Genomic DNA, 21,503 nt, shown 5'->3' with positions numbered 1-21,503 from the left:
ATTTTATTATAGCAGAGCCCCGACACTCGTCCATTGACCTTTTGGATCAACTTTTGATCAACTTTGTTTTTTGAAACAGGGATTTGGGGAGGGTAAGATTTGAACCCAATACCTAATGGGTGAGTGATCTCTTATATGTAATGTGATTGTCGTTTCATTAACGTGCAACTTTGTTAGACAAATGTGTTCAGATTATTTGGTGTACGAAGTCAAGTCCATGATTTATAGGAAATCATGAAAATATGGTTCAGTTATATGAGCCAGTACGTAACTGAACCCAATTCTTGCTAACAGCCGTATTCTTTACCCACTAATTTTTACTTGGTGGATGTCTCTTTATAAAGAATTTTCTACTGGGAAAAAAAGAAAAGACTTTTCTTCCTTAGTTCCTCGTCCTTTCTAGAAGCTTTTAATTTTCTCTAATCTGTCTTGTCTTCCTCCCTTTCTTCTTCTTCAATTTTCGTGTCAAATTCGGAGAGAGAGAGTCCTCGATTCTTTCACCGTTATGTTAACGATGTGCTTATGTTAACGTGTTATCCGTGACGGATCCAGGAATTGAAATTATCGGGGGCACAAAAGTGTTGCAGGGGTCTGAGGACAGAAAAACACAATAATAATAATTCAAAGCAATAAAAAACTATATTGTAATTAACACAATTATTCTTTATGAATTTTCATATTTTGAAAACACGATATTACAACATCATTAATAATAGTTCCAAGCAACTTTTTTTCTATATTATGGACTTAGGGATTAGGGCTCTGTTAAATATTGAGAGAGGGAGAGAGATGGTTGAGAAATTGAGAGGATTTGGGGGACTTGGCATTGACAAGTGGGCTTGACAACTTAGGAGTGTTGGCTTGGACTTTACAATTTATGAGTGTTATTTAGTGGGCTTGATTACAATTAGTTGATTGGGGCCTAATTTTTTTTGGTTGGGGGCCTTAATCTCAATTTGTCAAGTGCATCTAGAATATTTAAGTGTAAAAAAAAAATTGACTGGGGGCCCGTGGCCCCAGTGCGTATACGCTCAATCCGTCACTGCATGTTATCAAGGAGGTCTGGGAGGTGAAATTGTTGGGACTGCAAGTACAGAGGCATAACAATTAATCACTTTAAGGTCAGAGGTGAACACCTCGACTTGGTTTGTTTTTCGTTATTGGTTCTTGTCTCTGATTTATATATTTATATTGTCTCAACATTGCTAACGTGTTTATTTTCTTGAGCACATAAAATAGGTTATCTGAAGTACCGATCCAACTTGTACACATGGTAATTAAGAAGAATATACTCTTGTGGTTACGCATTGGATTTTGGCCTAATTTATCCCGTTGTTAGGTAGAGAATTTTTATACGAACAGGTTTGTCGGCCTGAGTTTAGACGCATATCAAATGTGCAAAATTAAAAGACAAATTTATATGATGTCATTATCGGTTATAAAAAAACTGATAATAGGACAAAATCTTAGACACCCTTATTAATATATATTAATTAAATGGCCCAACTTGTACGGTACGCGGTATGCTCGATGTCAAACCAACCTGGAAGCATTTGTAGAATTGTAGATAAAGTCATATACCCATTCACACGTTTTATCCAACCAAATTAAGAAAGAAGCCAAGTGATGATATATATATATACATACATTCTGGTCTTAGTGACTTGGTCAGAGATATATAGTAATGGCATCATGTACACACACCAAACTTCCAAACCCAACAACACTCAAAACTTCAAGAAAAAAAAAAAGGGTCCAAAATTGAGTGCCATTCTTTATCACACATTAGAATATTGGAAAACATTGACTACCCCCAAAACCAGTATATACGTATGGTCATTGGGGTTTGAACATTGATAACTAGGTTGACAATTCTTCATATGTAAGTGGCCCACTACTTTGAATAATGTTACAATGCTAGATTGTCTTTTGTGGAATAATATTATGAGTTTGAGGTGGGTTTGGTACGACATGAAAGTACAATACACTTGGTTATAGTCAACACATATGATCATGCAAGAGCATAATTAAGTAATTAAACATTATACGAAATTCTCATATGCGGACGTCTGTATATGGAATTCCGCATCCAACGACTGTAAAAATGGGTTAAAATTGTGGGTTCGGTCTTATATTAAAGTAGTAGTCCTTGATTTGTTATGAAAAAAGGAGTCTTATGGACGTCCCATGTGTGAAACCCTATATATATATATATATATATATAGGGTTTCACATGTATGAAGAAAGTCATTATTAGAAGTTTCTAATTGGGAATAATATAATGTTTTGCCAAGTCAACTTGCTTTCAAATATTGTAAATGTTGTGAAAGCTTTCAAACACACATCAAATAACCAATTTCATGAATTTAATTATTATAATCACCATCAAGATCTCATTGAACTGATGATGTCAGGCTCATATAAGGGAAGATTTTTTTGTTGATCATCTGTATCTGAAAGAAACACCATCTCTTAACTTGATTCAGATAATTTCAAAGTCAAAATTGTTTCCAATTTCTAATCTTTTTATTTATAAAAGGATTAAGACCTTGGATCAATTAATTTATTGATTGATTGAATCAAACTCCAAATCAAACCTTTATTAATTAAATCTATAGGACACATATACAAATAAATTGTGTCTAAAAATCCACCCAGAACACACACACACACATATGTGTATATGTTCTACAAGAAATTAAGAGGAAATAATTAATAGTAGGATATATCTCTTACAAAATCAGAGAAAATATAATTAACTACAAAAAAGAAAGCAACATAAGATAATAAGATATGCTAAGGATAGCATTTATATGTATGAATAGATATCTATATATATATGTATATGTATATATATATTATAAGATTTTTATGGCTTGTGTTTCTGGGTGTAGATGTAATCAATGTGAGCTGCAAGTGTTCTTCTCATCAGGCAATCCTCTTCTCCAATTCCTTCACAACTCTCTTCTATATCTACTTTCTCCACATCTATATTCTTCTGTAAGAAAACAGAAAGAAAGAATGAATACATTTGGAGAAAATTAAAAAAACAAATTAAAGAGGATTACATTCAAGATCGTTTGATGTACAGTTACCTCATGCTGTTGGGTTTTCATTGGCGTAATATCAGCGAATTCAGGCTCCGGCCGGCCTGCAGTACTGGTTATGGTGAAGAAGAAGAGGAGGAGAGCCACCATGCAGAGGGTGCTGACCTTAATAGAAGACATTTTTCTAAGTGTCAATATAGAAGCTTTAAGACATGAATGCATAGGAGATGACTTTTATAGAAGACTGCAGGGGCAAATATGGAATTATGTTACATATAGTCGATGACATGAACAATATTTAATTAAGCAAGCACAAAATTGGTGGAAAAGTTTACAGGTGAAGAAGTTCTAGAACGTAGTAGTTTTAACTTTTAATAGTTTGCGCCCGGTTGCAATAAACTTTTGCTTCTCTTTTCGGATAAGTATCACAGGAATCTTAAACTTAATAAAAATTGTCCATTCAGTCCTCATGATTAAATTGCAAGGCTTAATTGAACTATAACGAATACTTTAAGGGCTTCATAGATTCTAACATAACATTTCAAAAATTAATGAAAATGATTAAACTCACTAATTGTATATAAATTTAATTTTGACAGGTGGCGTCTTTTCATTGGATATTTTTCACGTGTCTGCCTTGTGGAAATTGTCAGCAGTTGATTGCCACGTCTGTCACGTTATGACGAAATAGTGCTCCAAGGGTTTTTTTGGACCGTTTGTTGAAATCAAGGGATTGATTTGACATGAATAAAAGTACAAGGGCTGAATTGACCCCTTTTTGATAAGTTTAAGGGCTTTTATGATACTTAACCTTTTTTTTTTGTGTGAGTATTTAGTCCATATAAATTTGGAAAATTGAACTTGAATTTTCCAAATGGAAGAATTCATTCTGAACCGATCCATTGGATTTAAATTGTAAACTCTAGCTCCTATTCTAAATAAATTGCGGAGCTCCAGGATCTCCTTCAATACTTGTACAGATATACTTACTTAATTACATGGTTTTAGCACCACTTTAAAAAAGATATTCAATTTAAAGAGAAATTAAAAACTTGTGTTTTATGTCCTTATATTAGGAGACAAAAATCTTCACGTAAATACGTAATAATAATAAAATTAACTATAAGCATTTGGCAGCAAAGGAAGTTGCTGAGAATTTACATGTTCCAATGGCAGTCATTGTCAACGGGTGTTAAAAAAAATCAATTAAGTCTCTGCAAAACACACGGCTGTATAATTGTGATTTCACATGGAGGATACATCCTCCATGCATGCTAGCATATGGTATTTGTTAATCATCAGTTGACCATAAATCTTAATTAGTCATAATTATGACCTAATATAACTTTTCTCCATTGAATGAACCATATTTACGACTTGTCAACACCGAATTACACTAACATCGGACAATACCGAATTATAACGTACTACATCAGAATATACCGAAATATACCTTGTAAAATAGTTATATATATGTGGGAATCCTTTTATTATCTAATTAAATAAGTCACTAAATTTCTTAACCACCAAAACCTGGTTGAGTAGGTTGGAACAAATCCTTCAAGTTGAAAGAAAAAAGTCTATAGACTTTTCATAATTGACATCCTACCAAGCAAGTACTATCAAATAATGGAGTACTTGGAAAGAATGAGATGATTCAAGTACACGATTTTCTTTTTCCTTTTCTTTTAATTTGCAAACTCATAGAGAATAATTTTAATATTCATTTGTGAGTAGGTTGCAGGAATGCTTGATAGTATTTAGTTGAAATTTTATTGGTAACATTTATGCTTATAGGGGTATTATGCATTTTAGTTATAACATAGGCATAGAAATGTATATATAAAAAATTAAGTTATAAAATGAAGATAATTAATTAAAATAAAATGAAGATAATTAATTAAAATAAAATAAAGATAATTTATTTTTTATAAAATAAAGGCAATTAATTAATTTATAAAATAAAGATTATTAATTAAAGATAATTAATCAAGTAATGGAGTGAGGAATAGAATGAAAGTCCAAATATCGATATATGAAGAATAAGGAAGCCGGCCTCTAGAGACACTATTATAAATAGGTTAGGTCCAAACTAATTACTCATCAAAAATGGTTGTTGGAAGGTTGAAAAGTTGGAATATCTAATCTTTAAGTAATTAATGAAGGAAGGAGGATAAGCTTCTTCTTCTATATATGGTCAGCGTTTGAAGTTGCAAACTGACCTCTCAATGTCCACTTCACGGGTTTCTTGTTTCGTTGCAAACGATAATAATAACTGTGCATTGCATTGCCATCCACAGTTACATAATTACACAGTTGGTGGTTATATATATATATATATATATATATATATATATGTCATCCAGCACGTCAGGCTTATCACAATCTCATTGAATTTTAACCACCTCATTGCATTTCCACCAACAATACTCTTTTATGCATCCCTCTACGTTTTGTTATTTTGTTAGATAAAGTGGTTGATATTAGAAGAATTACTTAATACTTAAAAACTCTAGAAAATTAGAAGTTGTGCGAGATGGGAGCTAAACGTACCAATAGTAGTTAAATAGTTCGTTTCTATTAGTGGGGACCCGGGGTATGGTACGGTGTTACTGATGAGTGTCGATTATTTTTAGTATGAGTGTATATATAGTTATATTTTGGGATAAATATCACAAGAGCCCCTAAACTTATCAAAAAGGGTCAATTGAGCCCTCAAGCTTTTTTTCGTACCAAATGAACCCCTCGACTTCAACAGATGGTTCACGTTTGCCCTTCCATCCATTAACCGTTAAAAATCGCTGACATGGACATTATTTTCTGACGTGTCATTTAATTTATTAAATACTATTAATATGTGGACTTATTGACATGGATTTTGATAAACCAAATTTTCAAAAAAACAAAATTTAAAAAATAAAAATCAAACAAAAAATCCCCTTGAGATCTACAACCTTGGTCGATTAGGTCATTCTTCAAAGATCCTTCTTCTCCTTGATGAAGCCACGAGTTCTCTGTCTCCACTTCTTCCACCATTCACAAGTTTTTTGTCTCCACTTCTTCCACCATCGAATTCCTCCTCTTTGCTCATTAACTTTTCTCTCTGTCTCCACTTCTTCCACCATTCACAAGTTTTTTGTCTCCACTTCTTCCACCATCGAATTCCTCCTCTTTGCTCATTAACTTTTCTCTCTGTCTCCACTTCTTCCACTCGCCGATTTCTTCATCTTTTTGGGCAATTTTGTGGGCATCTCCCCTGAAGTCGGCTTGGTGTCTGAGTGATTCATGTGCCCCTTCAGCTTGCTGTTTATCTCGTCAATGGTGAGCTGAGGCTGCGGTGGTGTTTCTTGAAATGGCAAAATGGGTCTCAGTTTCTTGATGGGTTTGGTTATGGAAGGTACGAGTTGTGGATTCTGTTATCTTTCCGAGCAAAGTCCATCTTCGGCAATGAAGGACGACCAACGTTGTTGCGGTATAGAGATTCCGGCCTTGGATCCTAACCCGCCTTGGGTCGTACTCGATTGCGATGGAAATTAGGGATTTTTTATAATTGATTTTGTTTTAGTTTTAGTTTTAGTTTTAGTTTTGATTTTCTGTTTTTTTTAAATATTTTTTATGGCACGTGGCATCTTTTTATTGGACATTTTTACAAGTGGAATTTGATTTAAAAATAAAAAAATTACACCTCAGCAGTTAACTACCACATCAACCACGTTATGACGGAATAGTGCTTCAAGGGCTTGTTTGAACCGCCTATTGAAATCGAAGGGTTCATTTGACACGAAAAAAAGCTTAAGGGCTGAGTTGATCCTTTTTGGTTAGTTGAAGGGCTTTTCTGATACTTATCCCTTATATTTTTGGGTACCCAAGTAGTTTGTTCTAAAAGGGGAAAACCCTAACTCAATTGTACTACTATGACTCTTATAGTGAAAATAGCCATAGACTCCGTGGACGTAGACACTCTTATCAAACCATATAAATATTGTGTTTTTCTTTTTTTCTCTCTGTTTCGATTGTTTTGTTAATCTATTTTCTGTGTGTTGTATGCAAGGTTTATTTACAACCATGATTACAAGGGTTGTTTAATAATCTCTTACTAGTCTTGCTGCTTCTAGAATTGCTGATTAATTAAGATAGGTTAAATTAGTTCAACAAAAAAAAGAGTCCACTTTGATTAATTAGTCAATTACGGAAACATTACAATCATAATAATAATAATAATAATAATAAAACACAAAAAGGAGGAAAAAATACTATGCATAAGCTTCTGGTCGAAGCAGTTTCCTTGGTAATGTTTTTTTATTTAATATGATGTTGAATTTTTTTTTTGGTGCAAGATGGTTGGATTTCTCTTTGTTGGAAAATCTATTTCTCAAAAACTTACACCAGTTGAATAACATCCTATTAATTGTAAGAGGATGTATGCATCAAAATTGTTAACACAAGCTGAATTTCACTAACAAGCCCAAAATTACACACTCTTTGGTCTTAGGTTTTGGAAACTCTCACTTTGAGGGAAGAAGCTTTCTCTCTTAAAAATTCTTTTTTCGTATTGGGGACAGAAGCTTTCTCTAAGAAATTCTTTTTCATCCGTTTTTGTTCTAGAGTGCTGTTGAATTCAAGAGTGTCCGAAAGAAACCTGAATCCACGTAGTGCTGCACCGATCATGTTAAAGATGTTGTATCTTGGAAGATGAAGCTCAGAAACCCGCTAAGCACTATATATTACAGAAGCTATTGCCTTAAGGAGATCATTCAGATTCCACATACATCACCTTATAAAATCAGATTATAGGATTTGTTTCTGTTATGCTTCTGTTTTATGTCATCTAAAATTTCTTCTTTACATCGTTTTTATCTTCTGCAACAACTTCTTTTTGTATTACAACAACATAAAGGTACATCAAATTTTTTTAATGTAAGTTGATGCCCACAGATTAATTGTTGCCTTACAATCTCACAACTGATGAAAAATCACAACTGATGAAAATTGCATCAAAGAAGTAAAAGTCGGGTGAAAGTTGAAACCTTGACTTTGGGGAATAGGAGCAGTAACAGGCTTCTTGTCAATATTAGGCTTCCCATCTTGAGCGCTTGAGTCTTTCTTACAGACAAGAAGTGTTGATTCTTTTACACAGAGAATTAGCTAACCAATTCAAAAAAATTAAAACTCACAAGAAAGTAAGAGGTATAATACCAATAGTAGATGTTACTGATAAATTCTTGTGAAAAAATGACACCAAATTTAGGGGTTGTAAAACTCTGTCCGACTATTCGGTCCGAATGACAAAAATTGTTCCACCAGAATTAAATTAAGTTTAGAATAAGTTACATGTCTAAAATCCAAGTCCAAACATAAAATTTGTGTCTTTACACATATATATGATATGTATTGCATATATATATATTTTTTAATTAAAAAAACTCAAAACGGTTAATCCGATTAATCCCCGACTAGCCCCGATTAATCCCTAGTCCCTGAGAACCGCCTCATGGTCGACTGGCGATTTTTGCAACCATGCTCTACCAAAAGACAAACAAATTAACATAAGAATTGAAGGAAGGAATTTACAATGCATGGGAATCTAAAAAACCAACACAATCTTATTCCCCGAGATCTCTCTTTTCAATTCAAAAATACGTGAAAGAATTCAAACGACTAAGAGTGCGTTTGGTTTAGAAAATATTTTCTATTTTATGTTTCCTGTTTTCTATTTTCTATTTTCTATTTTCATTTTCAGTTTCTATTTTCTAAGAATAAAAAACATGTTTGGTTTGAATAGAAAATATTGACGTTTCCGAATAGGGATGGCAATTCGTGCCCGACCCGCCCCAATCTACCCTGACCCACACGGATTTTCCTCGATCCGAGAATTGTGCAAGGCGGGGACGGGGGCAAAAATTTTCAACCAGCACGAGGGCGGGTATGCCTCCCGCTCCAACCCGACCCGCCCCGCAATACATGTTTATATACATAATATATATATAAGATTTCTTTTATAATATATTTGTTTATCTAAACATATATTAATTTGATATTATTATTAAAATCAAAGTAACCCTTAAACTTCTTTAATAAGTCTTAAACCTAAGTACTTAAACATTAAAATCCTATACATAATATTACAATACTCCTATACACTTAATTAGATTGATTATTGAATAAGACCTTAAATCTTAAATCTTAAATTAAATATAGTCTACTCCTAATTCAATTGAAATACTTAAATTTAAGATCCCTAAACCCTAACTTAAATTGACCTGATTTGAAGACATTGATTCTAATATAGTAATAAACTAATAATGTCAAAATAGAGATTTGAATGCTTAGTTTTAATCCAATATAATAATCCATGAACCCTAAACCTAAGTACTAAATAATTCATAAACCCTAATCCCTAAACTTGAGCGCTAAACCCTAAACCCTATAATTAATCACTAGACCTTAAGCACTAAATAATCCATGAACCCTAAACTCTAAACCTAAGCCCTAAATAATCCATAAACCCTAAACCCTAAACCTAAGCACTAAACCCTAAATCCTAGTTTTAATCTTTTTAAATCCAATATAAATAATCCCTAACGGTCTAAACCCTAAGAGCTAAATAATCCATAAATCCTAAACTCTAAACCTAAGCACTAAATCCTAAACTCTAGTTTTAATCCAATATAAATAAATAAATAATCCCTAAACCCTAAAACACTAAGCCCTAAGCACTAAATAATCCATAAACCCTAAACCTAAGCACTAAACCCTAAATAGTAAACCCTAATTTTAATCCAATATAAATAATCCTTAATCCCTGAGCCCTAAGTCATTAATTCATATATTAAAATTATAAATCAAAACATTACTCACCTAAGTGGTAAGTATAAAATAAAAAATCAAACCTTATTAAGTCATTATTAAATAATATTAATCCAATGATGAATTTATTGAATTCATTCAATTAAATCAAAACATTAAAAAAAAAAAACCCATACTGGCCAGCTCACCTATGAACTGACACCTAAGTGGCTAAGGCATTAAGAGAGTAAGAGACTAAAGAAGTAAGAACCCTAAACCTTAAGTACCCAAACCGTCTCTCACTCTCTCTTGGTCTCTCACCAGTCTCACGCCGCTGCCGCTGCCGCTTCATCACGTCGACTCACCTGCGGGCTGCGGGTTATGATGTGATTAGCTCTCTCTTGCACACATATCGTCTACTACTACACGCCTACGGGTCAGTTTTATCGTTGTTTTCCTTGTTGTTTGAGTTCTTGTTCAAGCATTTGAATTCATGTTCATATATAAACTCCTGCTTATAGATGATTTCTGTAGTTCATTGCACCTTACCACAATACCTTTAATATGGATCCGTACACATTTGTTTCAAACAATTGAACTCTTTTTTCATTAAAACCCTTTAAAAATCTAATACCTGGAATCCATGCAATTAATAATGAATCTACTTGCAAACATTTTTTCTTTGCTTCATTTGTGGAACAGCGATAATGCCATTTTCAGAGAACATTGAAGTGAGGGATGGAATCAAAATCCAATGAATTCAAACTAACTGGTAACTTTAATCTACATAAGTTTTGTACTTTAATCTTTATCATTATTCTTGTTGTATTGTTTGCTGATGTCTTTGAAATGTCCGGCTACGCGTTGCTGCAGCTCCTCCTTTATAAATGTCCTGCTACATGTTACTAATATATGTACTATATTTTGTGTTTAAATGTCTGAGATCATTTATATATATAATATATTTGTCTTACTTATCATGTTTTTAATAATTGATTGCAGGTAGTGTGAAGAAAATGTCTTCAGCATCTTCTCATGGAATTATTGAACTTTGGATGATTATAGTAGTTTTGTTTGAATGTTTATTTTGGATGTTTGGATTAAGTAAATGATTATTTTGGATGTTTCAATTATAGTAACTTTGATTGTATGTTTATTGAGGATTTTAAGTGTTTATTTCATTATTTGAATATGTTAAATCGGGTCGGGTCGGGTCGGGTTCGATCGAATTTGTGTGGCCTTTAATGGGGGCGGAGGCCCGCGGATTATAACGGGGCAGGGACAGGTGGAAAAAGTTCCCCCGATGTGCGGGGCGGGGCGGGGGCTCCCATTGAGGTGCGGGGAGGGGGCGGGGCAGCCATGATCCGCCCCCGCCCCGCCCCATTGACATCCCTGTTTCCGAAATTTGTTTTGAGTCTTTTAACAAGTCAATTTTGCTTGATTAGGTAAAAACCGTAAAATACATAGAGTCAACGAATTACTAAACTACCCATAAAATCTATCAGAGTTTCCTGCCTTGCTCCCTCTCCCATTTTCCCTTCCCTCAAATTTCTCGCTTTCCAATCAACAATCATATACCAGCGAATTAGGGTTTAATAGTTTGCATCACCCCTGATCGGTCGACATCAAAGCCGCCTAATCTTTGGTTTCCACTCGATTGCATAGGTAAAAATTTGTGTATACACTTGGATTACCAATTATTCTTTGTCGTTTGCCAATGGAATTAGGGCTTTAGATTTCCTGATTTTCTTTATTAGGACGGTTTTGATTCGGTTCTTATTACATGAAATTGAAAACCATCTCTTATTTCCGATGCAGGATGGCTACTGGAAATGAAGATTTATCTCAAGTTGATCTGTCTACAGAGATATCTATTTTTTCTATGGTGGAAGATTTTGTATGATTTAGTTCATAATTTGTGGAGTTTTTTTAATTTTATTTTATTTTTGTAACAGGAGAAAGACAAGCTTGTGGCAGAAGCAATCCATTATGTAATTGTAATTATAAGGTTAGTTTGGAGACCATACTGCCCTTCCGGCAATTTATGATTAGTTTTACAAGTCATTCTTACAAAATATAGGACTGTTTGTTCTCTGTATGCATTATGTGATGGAATCTATTCAGTATTCACCTCACGGGCATAGTGCATGCATCCCTAGATAGCGCATCCCTAGATAGCATATCCCTTGATAAAATTGGACAAGCATCAAATCAAGAGAAGCATGATAGATAATGTTGAGGTCGAAAGCTGCCCTTTCTTTTGGGGAAAGATCTCCAGTGAATTTGCTTAGGCAGGAGACCTACTTGGTCAGTTGGCCACGGCTTTTGTGATTGCTTTACCTAGTCTCTCCTAAGCTCCTCCTGTTATTTGCCCAATTTGTTTGGAGACGGCGATCACTTGCAAGCGCCAAAATCACTTTCAGGGTGGAGCAATGAATGCTAGAGTATGGGCGTCAAAATCACTTGCAAGTTGCAACAAACAGTCTCTATTGGGGATGCAAGCGCTGGTAGGTCTGGACCGGTAGATGAATGTTCTTTACAACCTTTCAGGAAATGGGAACAAATTATTTAGATAATCCTTTGAAAGGTTTTGATGAATATTTCTTTTCAATGTATGTAGTTTGCTTTTAGAATCATCTGTGAGGTATAACATGAAATTGCATTCTATGTAGCAAAGTGAAATGTTACTTTGTTCTCAACTGTAGTAATCCATTTCCTTCTTGTTCATACATAATTGGACTCAATTTGAATTTGTTCCAAGCTTTTCGATTTCCTTCATCGTCCAAGTGGTTTAAACTACTCCATAGCTATTTATGGGCTGTACTTTGTGCTGCATGTTATGAACGCAACTTATATTTTATAAGGTTCTCTCCCTCTCTGCAATTAAGGGGACGTTAGTTGGTGCATGAAAACTCAAAATCACATTATCTTTAACGCTCATATTTACACAACACTGGTCAAGAGATCCATAGATAGCCACCGACCCAGGCAATTGATACACATGACAATCTACTGTGCGTAGCTAGGCGTCTTGCAAAAATAAGTACATGATCTGATGTTGGCAATGTCTATTATTGCCATGCACAATCGGCTTCCGGCAAATAATGTCACGCACAGGACCACTCCCTTGTATACTGCTAATCGATATCCACAGCAGCAACATCTTTCTTGACAACCTGCCAATAAAAAATTCCTTCACATCTCAGGTGCCATGTTGTGAAAATGTTAATCAGCTTCAATTCAATGAATATATGGAAAGAATGAGTTACATATCAGTAGCAGTTTGCAGTTGAATACAATACCACCGATAGGGAACAATTTTTTACGGTTTACAAGGGAATGGGATGGAGTGGGAGCTAGATTTTCCGGTGACATGTCTGCTACCAAAAAGGTTCAAAAGAAAATTTTCTATTAAGATATTTTCAAACAGTTGAATGTAGCAAACTGAATATTCTACTTTGGGCTAGGAGCTGAAAATCTAGAAAGTGTAATGGCTCTAAGAGTTGGGTTCATAATCATTTAATAGCCAAATGTGAAGAATTTTGTTAACATATTTTCTTTCTCATCAAGCAGACGATATAATACCTTTCATGAGAAAATATAGCCATAAGAAGGAAACAAAAACACAAAACCATGGACACCGAAAGTTCTAAACAATACCTTTGATACATAATCTTTAATTCTGTCACTAACTGGCCCATCTAGAGCTCTCTCGGCTAGCTCATAACCAGAAGTATTGCCTTCAGGACCACTAAGTTTGCCTTTCTGTAAATATCTATATACGGAAATTTAAGACTGGGGATGAGTAAAAATAATCGTGCACAGGGCAACTGATATTCACAACTCCGAGCACTACATAGAACACGTCCTAGAGAAAATTCTAACCTTTGCTGCACCAGGGTCTCCAATGCCTGCTTGATGTTTCCTAGAACTGGATGACTTTCATCAGTTTCATGCAATCCCATCCTATGCAGATGACGCCAAAGAGTTTCTGTATAATGGAAGAATTGTATAAGCATTAAAAGACATGCCAAGATGGTATGGCTTCAAATAAAATATCTGGCTCTCATAAATTGCTTTAATTTAATGCAAAAGCCAACCTCCTCCAGTGGTTGTAAGACAGATTTGTAATACTTATATTAAATAATTAAAATTACGAGTTGAAAGTTTGAAAGAGCAGACAGAAAACGTTAAGATATGGAAGTTGACAACAAGTTTATTTTCTGGCTCCAATCTAAAATCATTTACCATCTGTTGGGTACTCTACATATTGTCCACTAAATGGTGGTTGCTAAACAATTCAACTATGGACTGTACCTTCCAGGATTTTTCCACCAGAAAGGTGCACAATACTAATTACAACAAAAGTAAATCCAGTCAGATGAGCTGTATTTACATCCTCAACATATTTCCCGTATATTTCAGCAGGGAGTTGACTTATGATAACATAAGATTTTGCATCAGCATTACCTGGAAAAGTCAGAAGAACTACTGTTAAGTCAAAAGAAAAAAGAGTAGATCAGTAATTATGAGTTCCAAGATGCGTTTCCACATTTTGTGTGAATATTACGTTAAAGTAAATGACATAGTAGTTTCTTCAATGGTTTATGAGTGACTAGCTACGAAATGGTGACTAAGTGATGTGGGATGGAAAGGAGCACATACAAAGAAGTAGATAGTTTAATTTGCGCCAGAATAAAAGGTGAGTCAAAGGAAAACTATGTGCAAGAAGCCACAAATTGGAGCAATCAGCAGTCGTTTGGAATTTCGCTAAATGGTCTGAAGCTCACAAGCTTCAATCGAATATGTCAGAAATCAAAACATTTTATTAGTTGTGCATCAGGTGCATAAGTAGATATGTACTTAATATGCTCAACACTGGGATGTAACAAAGGCAGAAGATAGATGATCTAGCCTATGCATGACAGGCTCTATTATTCCTTGTGCTAAACAATCCATCACAATAGAATTCAGAAGAAAAACAATTGATCAAACAATAGAAATGAACCAATATCTTAAATCCATCAAATAAATGTTCAATCATACTATGAACAAGTTCACAAGAAAAATAGTCAATGCTTAAAACAAAAGAAAGAATCCAATATCTTAAAATCCCTCAAAACCATGATTGATCACAGATTTGAACTTCAATAACCCGATGTGATTCAGGTCAAATAAATATGAACCACAAGCCTTTGTGACATGGAAGCATGTAAATAATTCTTTCTTAAAAGATACTGTCATTAATTTGACATGTTTAATTCTGAAGGATTCCTGCCAATTGTGCAACAATAATAGTCAACAGAATTTAACAAGTAAACCAATTAAAAACCATGAATCCTCAAAGTTGATGTTAAATCAATCCATAAAAATATTGATGTATCATACAATAGCAGTTCACACATCATGTCAAAACCTTTTTCTAGAGCGGACAAAAAAGGGTTCATGATCAATTTGGTGTTAGTCAGCACACTTAAGACATACTCTACAACAAGCTTAAAGCTATTCACAAATTGAAAAGCAGCAACTGCTTACTTTGTTGGGAAGAGTGACCCTGAGCCGCAGTGGAAGGGCGGGACCTTTGAAGCTCCCTCATTTCATAGCCAAAGATGCTGGAGAGTTTCTTTATGGCCTCATTTATCACAAGAGCAGGAAGACTCCGCTGACGGTAGTTTTTGGTAACAATCTGAGTAAGCTCCTCTCTTTTAATTGGACAACCCGAATTCTGGTGAGTCTTAAAAAGAACATAACGGATTACTTCGGCCACAAGCTTGTCTTTCTCCTGTTACATAAAAAAAAAAAAAACAAAACTCCACAAATTATGAACTAAATCATACAAAATCTTCCACTGTAGAAAGAATAGATACCTCTGTAGACAGATCAACTTGAGATAAATCTTCATTTCCAGTAGCCATCCTACATCAGAAACAAGAGATGGTTTCCAATTTCATGTAATACGAACCGAATCAAAACCGCCCTGATCAAGAAAATCAAAAAATCTAAAGCCCCAATTCCATCGGCGCAAACGACAAAGAACAATTGGTAATCCAAGCATATACACAAATTTTTACCTACGCAGTCACGCGGAAAACAAAGATTAGGCGGCTTTGATGTTTTTGTCGGCCGATCAGGGGTAACGCGATTGTTAAACCTTAATTCGCTGGTATATGATTGTTGATTGGAAAGCGATAAATTTGAGGGAAGGGAAAATGGGAGAGGGAGCAAGGCCGGAAACTCGGATAGATTTTACGGGTAGTTTAGTAATTTCGTCAACTTTAGTAATTTCGTCGACTTTATATAAGATGTAGATGGCGACCATTTGAGGGCGCCATTGAATACATTTTCTTCTATTTCATATTATTCTATCCAAGTAAGTGCGAGAGTGAAGCAGAGGCTAAGGCCTTGTAAAAAGAAAAAACCATATAAAAATACCAAGGCCTTATTATGCGATAAAATTGCTTTCTAATAGATAAGAGTGTTGAAACACCAAGCACTGGTGTGACCATATTTGGCTCTGCTGTTGAATTAACACGGTAGACAGGTGTTAAAATTAATTTTAACCCAAATGGGACATCACTGTAGGTTAATGCCCTAAAACAGTTGTTATAGGATGATGAGATGAAAGGCTACACAAGCATCCTCCGTCGTTGATTGGGTATACAAAACACAGAAATACCAACAACTATAACAATCATAGATCTGCCATGTCAGTTTTCATGGCATATACTACAGTCTATAGAGACTGGATTATTCCAAGATATAAAATAAAAAATATTAACATGATTAATTCACCAACCCCCACCACATACTTCAAATATAAATTCACACAAACCCTGTTTACATAGCCTCAAAACTATGACACAGAGCCCACAAAACAAAAGCTGCTGTCTTCCACGACAACCCTATTTAAAACAGTGACTTGTACAATGCAAACCATGTTACTATATATCTGCAATTGTAAAAATGTGAGAATCACTAAGTAATGAACAGAAAAATACATTATATTCGACATGATGCATTAAGCTTACAGGACTGTGAGTTATGCAAAAATCTGAACCTAGGTTTATTCAAAGTTCAAGAGAAAAGTTGCAAAAAAAGTATAGATATGCATGCCAAGTAAAACTGTAGCCCATCATTAATTGTGCATTTAAATAAAAGTTTGTGAATACTACTAGCTTTCCTTGAATGAGAGTCTGATTGCCAGTTATATTGCAATAGTTTTTGTAACATAGGCTTTAGGAGACACCAGCTTTGAACTTAAGGAGAGTCAAACAATATGACTCTCAGTAAGCATGTGCATAAGCAAAGCATTTTGTTCAAGAACTGGGAAATTAAATGGATGTGCATAAAGTTTGGAACTAAGTAGGCAAGAGTAAAGAGCTACAACACATAATGAAAGCCTTATTTCTGTTGGAATCATATCAGATGTATCCACTTTTTTTTTAAAAAAAAATCCAAGTAGAATGAGACTTAGTTGCAGCTGCTTTTCATTCAAGAACACCAAAAACTCTAACCAATGACATTTAAATGAATAAAGAGAAATTTAATCGTAGGAGATGATCATACTTGTAGCATACAAGAGATCCCAAAATTAATGAACCCACTGGCTTATTTACAATATGTAATTCTGCACCCCCCCCTCAGGAACCTCATTTGACCTTAGCATTGCACCTGGTTAGATTTCTTGGGTTGTTGGTGGACCAATCTTTCTTCGATTGTCCTTTTATTTGACACTTAACTAATTAACAACTCAATAACAAGATTCCGCGGCAACATGTTGATGTGGGATTATCCCACATCGTTAAAACTGGAGTACCAAATCTAGCTTATAAATAGATCCCTGAGCAAGTTGTGAGATTATACTCGCGAGTCTCAAGCAGCAAACAATTCAACCAAAATCATGCTGTAAAATAGGCAATGGTACAAACCAAAACCCCAATATCACCAGACAATTCAACCAAAACCCCTCTATCAACCCTGTCTACCATCTCTTAAACCCAACAGAATCAATGTCAAATTTCACTTATGCAAACATTCAAAAACCTAATTCGAGTTCATAAACAAAAAAACCTAGGACCGAAGATAAGGACCAATACGTTCAAGTTAGAGCCTCAATTGCAACGCAAATACATATCATGCCTGAAGGAAGGGCAAAATCAGAGAGCGGAACCGCATACCAGTAGTGGAGTAGTTAGGTTAACCAGAGAAACAGGAACGAACCGAACAATCGAATTTCTACCAGTCTCTACTTCGTAGCTCTCTGCTCTCCAACATGATTTTAACAACAAACAAAGAAGGAGTATCTTACCTATCGTAGATGATGACAGGTTGCTGCAGGAGTAGGGTTTGCTGCAGGAGGAATCGAAATAGCACAAGGAGTCTCACAGCAGACTGAGAAGAGAGGAGAAGAGAGGATACGATTGTGTCCGTCTCGTCTGTCTCGTAGATGATGATGGAGTGGTCTGTGGTTTTAGAAAACGTCTTTTTATTCTTTTCTATATTTTCAGAAAATGAAAATTGAAAAGGGTAAACCAAACATCATCTCTATATTTTGAGAAAAGGAAAACAGAAAATCTTTACAAAAGGCCTAAACCAAACGCATCCTAAGAAATTCTATGGAGGGAGCGTAAGATAATACAGTAAAATACTATCCACGAATAGTGTCGCTTATAACAAAGCTGTCCTATTTTCTGCTCATTTTTCTGTCTTCATCAGTTCAGTGCATAATCGAGTGAAAGAATTTAAAGGACAAAAAAAACTCCACATAAGAACCTAAAGCTAGTAAGAAGCAAAACTACTGACGAGAACATCTCCTCTCCTCCCCAAACAATCCAAAACCGATCTAAAGCCAATAACTGCAACAGAGACCCAGAAACAAAATAGAAAATCCATCACAAAACCAACCGCCTCAAACATATCAGGCACACAGTTTGAGAGCAAAGGAAAAATACATGACTGAACCCGAAACCGATGTGAGGAAAAACAAGCCGCTGGCGCTGGAAGAGAACCGATCAGAGAGGAGATCAAACGAGAATTTTCGAGACCGATATCTACGAGGTTAGGCTGCCAAAAAAATCGACAGAGAGAGAACCGCCCTTCAATTCTTTGATTGAAGAATTATCAACCAGTAGAAATGGAGCCAAAACAACACTACTGGTGAAACACGGATGGCAAAATACAACCTCCCCCCTCCAAAAAAAAATGCAGAAAAATCCCAGTTCCTAATCCTGACATCAGGTACGGTAAAATGTTGACCAATAAAAACTGATAAGTCCATGTTTTTTCATCATACATAAACCGAAATTTCATAACTCAAGAGAGACATTGTCCGTGTTTAGGAAGTTCGTAAAAAAGAAAGAAACTTACCGCTCGTAGAGAGGCCTGGTGATGAGGACGGACGAGAGAGTCTGAGATTTGCAGCAGAGAATGACTGTTCGCGAGAGAGAAAGACTGTCGTCGCTCTCAGAACAAAAGAGGGATTGGCTGAGTGAGGGTTATATATTATTTTTGTTTACAAAATAACTTTCTTTTTTAAGGGAAAAAATTCATTAACAGAAATAAGATTACAAATCCATCCCTCCCAAGTCCCAAGAAGGGATTGAATTTTCATCGGATACTCACCCCTCTAAAATCTAAATTGTCTTTCTAACCCCCCAATCATGGCCATACGAGCTAAGGAATGACAATAGAATTATCAGAGCAAAATACATGTTGACAATGAGAAACATTCAACTAAACCATTAGAAATTTAACCGCTCTAATGAAATGACTCATCCTGAATTCTAAATAATTATATGATACCAGGGCTTGAACAGTAGTGGTTCAGTACAATTCAATAGCAAAATCATAATACCCCTTCGTTTGTAAGCACCGCAGGGCGTAATTGATTGCTAATAGCTGGACAAAAGTAAGATCAACACTCACACTAATCATTTCAGACAAACAAATAAGAGGATCTCCATGACAATTTCACATGGCCTAAAAAATGTCCTTTTTAAATTCCCCTTATTTGGCTATGTCAATTTTATGAAATTCAATGTTCTTTTTCCTTAACAAAATCAAAATTGAACCCAAATGTCCTAAATTCTAAATTCAATGTGTATTAGTAACATAGTTTTTAAAATTGACCCGTGTATCTATCCGTCAAGATTGAAGGTTCAAGATTTTCAAGATTCAACCGTAGCGATGAAGGTTGAACCACATGTTTTTAATAAATAATAAAATAATAAATATTTAGCTATATAGTGTATAGTATATATAAGGTCCGTTTTGTAGACAATTTAGAATCTATTTGGTATCACTTTTGTTTGTTTTTTGTTTTAGTTTTCAAAAAATAGAAAACAAAAACAAGAAATATTGTTTGTTTGTATTTTCTGTTTTGGTTTTTATGAAAACCAAAAACAGGTTTTCAAAATTTTTGAAAACAAGAAAAAAAATGTTTTTAAAAGTTTTGAAAACATAACTAGTTACACTTATTATAGATTTCACTTTCTTTAAAATTTCAGATTGCAAATTGCATAGAGATATGAAGACAATGATCAAATATACTTTGGGTTATTGTTTTATTTCTTTTTTTTTTCTTTCTGCTGATGTTTTCAATGGTGAAACACGACAAATGCTGCAGTTATAAAAAATATAGTGGTGTGGATATATTCCATTATTATAAAAATAAAAACATACACACATTTTTTTTTTAATTTTATGCTTTCAGTTTTTGTTTTTAGTTTTTGTTTTTAGTTTTAAGTGTTCAACCAAACAAGTTTCAATTTTATGTTTTCATTTTATGTTTTTTGTTTTATGTTTTTGTTTTCTATTTTTGTTTTCAAAATTTTTGGAAGTGATACCAAACACAACCTTAGCATATATATTTTCTGAAATGCTGGCAAGTGTTTGGTTGTACTTTTACTGGTAGTACATATGCTCCTAAAATTGTGTTGTAAATTACATGTAGTAATAGTATACATTTAGTAACAGATTTAAGTAAATAGTTGGATAAATTGTAAATAATTTATAATATTAATAAAAGCAATTTTAAATAAATTACATAAGATAAAAAAAACAAAATTATATATATTTTTAATGCTTAAAATATTGTACAATATATCATTATTCATGCTTAAATAAATTAATACATACTTTTTAGTGATTAAAACATTATACACCTACACTTTTAATGCATAAATAAACTCGTTCATAAATAAATTAGTGACATAAGCGTATGTATAAGTAATATTTGAAGGTAATTCAGTAATCTTGAGCCATATATGGTTTTAATATTAAAGGTAATTCACTTTTAATGCACAATTGCCCTGTCTGCACACATATATGTGTGTGTGTATACAAATTATGTCGGGCTTCAGACAGGGCCTGGCCTCAGAAATGGAGCTCAGGCCCAATATAATTTTGGGTTTGGTCAGGCTTAGCCCACGGGCCAAATGATAACCCCACTTATATTTGAGAGAGAGAAACAAACAAGTAAAAGATAAACCTAATATTTGGGATAAAGATGAAATATCATTTTTAAAGAAATTTAAATTTAATTTAATTTAATTTAATTACTACCATTCAGATCTATCTAAAATGATCGGAGGGTCCTCATTCTGAACAACTTAATAGTCGGTGCACTAGTGCACCGGCTCTCCCCGCAATCCCAATGAAGTCAGTCCCTCG

General features: G+C 34.4%; 2 protein-coding genes across 5 annotated transcripts; both read right to left on the bottom strand.

Annotated features, from left to right (window-relative positions):
• Positions 1-2,579: 2,579 nt before the first annotated feature.
• LOC120004487 (phytosulfokines-like) lies at positions 2,580-3,258 on the bottom strand. Its single transcript, XM_038853843.1, has 2 exons — positions 3,096-3,258; positions 2,580-2,998 (listed from the first exon to the last, which is right to left on the bottom strand). The coding sequence occupies exons 1-2, from the start codon at positions 3,225-3,227 to the stop codon at positions 2,870-2,872; spliced, it is 261 nt and encodes an 86-aa protein (XP_038709771.1). The 5' UTR covers positions 3,228-3,258; the 3' UTR covers positions 2,580-2,869.
• A 9,417-nt stretch (positions 3,259-12,675) lies between these two features.
• Positions 12,676-19,295, bottom strand: LOC120003218 (melanoma-associated antigen 1-like). 4 transcript variants are annotated; one of them, XM_038852098.1, is made up of 8 exons: positions 19,200-19,295; positions 18,785-18,896; positions 15,701-15,749; positions 15,369-15,615; positions 14,151-14,303; positions 13,719-13,824; positions 13,494-13,608; positions 12,676-13,009 (listed from the first exon to the last, which is right to left on the bottom strand). In XM_038852098.1, coding segments are annotated over exons 2-8 (711 nt in total). In that variant the 5' UTR covers positions 18,787-18,896; positions 19,200-19,295; the 3' UTR covers positions 12,676-12,970. The 4 variants fall into 4 exon arrangements, with proteins under 4 accessions (XP_038708026.1, XP_038708025.1, XP_038708029.1 ...); XM_038852097.1 differs by having other exon boundaries at positions 18,785-19,060; positions 19,200-19,294; XM_038852101.1 differs by lacking the exons at positions 18,785-18,896; positions 19,200-19,295 and adding an exon at positions 18,142-18,341 and having other exon boundaries at positions 15,701-15,810.
• Positions 19,296-21,503: the final 2,208 nt, after the last annotated feature.

Source organism: Tripterygium wilfordii, chromosome 8 (assembly GCF_013401445.1).
Source record: "Tripterygium wilfordii isolate XIE 37 chromosome 8, ASM1340144v1, whole genome shotgun sequence".
Classification (NCBI taxonomy): domain Eukaryota; kingdom Viridiplantae; phylum Streptophyta; class Magnoliopsida; order Celastrales; family Celastraceae; genus Tripterygium; species Tripterygium wilfordii.
Note: the sequence above shows the minus strand (reverse complement) of the source record. Positions and strands in the feature narration are given on the sequence as shown.